The 1,441-nt window shown below is 43.2% G+C and overlaps 1 protein-coding gene across 1 annotated transcript in view; it reads left to right on the forward strand.

The window, feature by feature from the left end:
• The window catches only part of LOC103375033 (adipocyte plasma membrane-associated protein), a 10,035-nt gene extending 8,600 nt beyond the window's left edge, over positions 1–1,435 (forward strand). Inside the window, exon 9 of the mRNA XM_008305222.1 lies at positions 772–1,435. Coding sequence (XP_008303444.1) covers positions 772–972 — 201 coding nt within the window. The 3' untranslated portion in view covers positions 973–1,435. The remainder of the gene's footprint in view (positions 1–771) is intronic.
• Positions 1,436–1,441: the final 6 nt, after the last annotated feature.

The raw sequence follows: 1,441 nt of genomic DNA on the forward strand, positions 1-1,441 counted from the left end.
TCATAGTATAGTATGTCGTAAAGCTACTTGTCAAAAACGTCATAGCATAGTATGTCATCAAATTACTCGACAGTCGACATCACTTCTTCAAATTTTATTGATCAAGAACTAAACAAGGAAACCAGGCGACTAAAACCAGCTGATCAAACCCAAACACCATTGTAGGATCCTGTAGAAAAGCAGTGCAGTTTTATCTGCTCTCCCATGATGCATTTGCTCCTCCTGAAGCACTGAGTTATTTCTACCGAGTCTGTTGGGAGGCAAAGCTTTGTTCTTGCTGCTCTGAGACCAGATGGTGTGAAATCTGACAGGACAGGATCAGGACCTCTCACTGAAACTCCCACACACTGCAACACATTCATCCAGTTCAAGCAGCGCCAGTTGATTGAACTCTCGGTGAAGAAAACTAGAATTTAAAGTTATTAGAAGAAGAAGAATGTTTTGTCCACGACCGAAAGTTATTCAGTTCACTTGTAAAGAGGAGGAAAGAAATCCTAAGAATCAGAATCACTATTAAATAAAATCACTGTTTTGATCATCGATTGATTGATTTTTAAGAAAACAAGTCTGAATTCTTTATTTCCAGCTTGGTAAGTGTGAGTATCTTCTGGTTTCTTTGCTCCTCTGTGACGGTAAACTGGAGATTTTTGGGCTGTGGAAGAAATTCGGGAAACACTGACCAAACAACTGATTGATCGATTGAGAAAATAACTGACAGGTTGAGTACACAATGTGAATAATCGTCATTCTCTGTGGTCTCTGCATCCTCAGGTGGTCCCTCTGAGCTGGTACAACCTCCTGCTGCCTCGCTACGCTCTGGTCCTGGAGCTCGGTCTGGACGGCGACATCGTGGCGACGCTCCACGACCCGGAAGGCCGACTGACGTGGGCCATCAGCGACGTCTTCCAGCACCGAGGCCGAACCTACCTGGGCAGCACCGACCTGCCCTTCCTGCCAGTCCTGGAGAGCTGATACTGGACCGCAGAAGATTACTTGTAGGCTAATTCACTTTTTTTTAATTGTAGATTTTTGTTTTTAATCCGACGTCTCACATCGGAGGCGGCGTGTGGATGCTGCGTTGTCGTTTCTACTCAGATTAAGCCGAAACTTTTGATGAACTGGTGATAAAAATATCTCTACCTGGACCGGATGTTTGCTGACGAGCTGCAGAAGAACAAACTGGAGTTAAAACTGGAAGAAAGCTTAAAATAGAGACACCTGCCGCCTCTTAAATCATCCTCTGACCTTCGTGTCTGTTATTAGTTTAGTTAGTTTCAAAGCTACCACTGAGATTCTGGCCTTTATTGTGAAAATCTACTAACTTTCTTCCTGTCAGATCTTATATTACCACTGGAATTTTGAATGTAGACTGTCTGAAAACTGTATGAATGGAAAGTGAGACTTGAAAATAAATATTTAGGGTCCGAGCACCAAAGGGTGC

The sequence above is a fragment of the Stegastes partitus genome, unplaced genomic scaffold (assembly GCF_000690725.1).
Source record: "Stegastes partitus isolate 25-593 unplaced genomic scaffold, Stegastes_partitus-1.0.2 Scaffold2442, whole genome shotgun sequence".
NCBI classification, from domain to species: Eukaryota; Metazoa; Chordata; class Actinopteri; family Pomacentridae; genus Stegastes; species Stegastes partitus.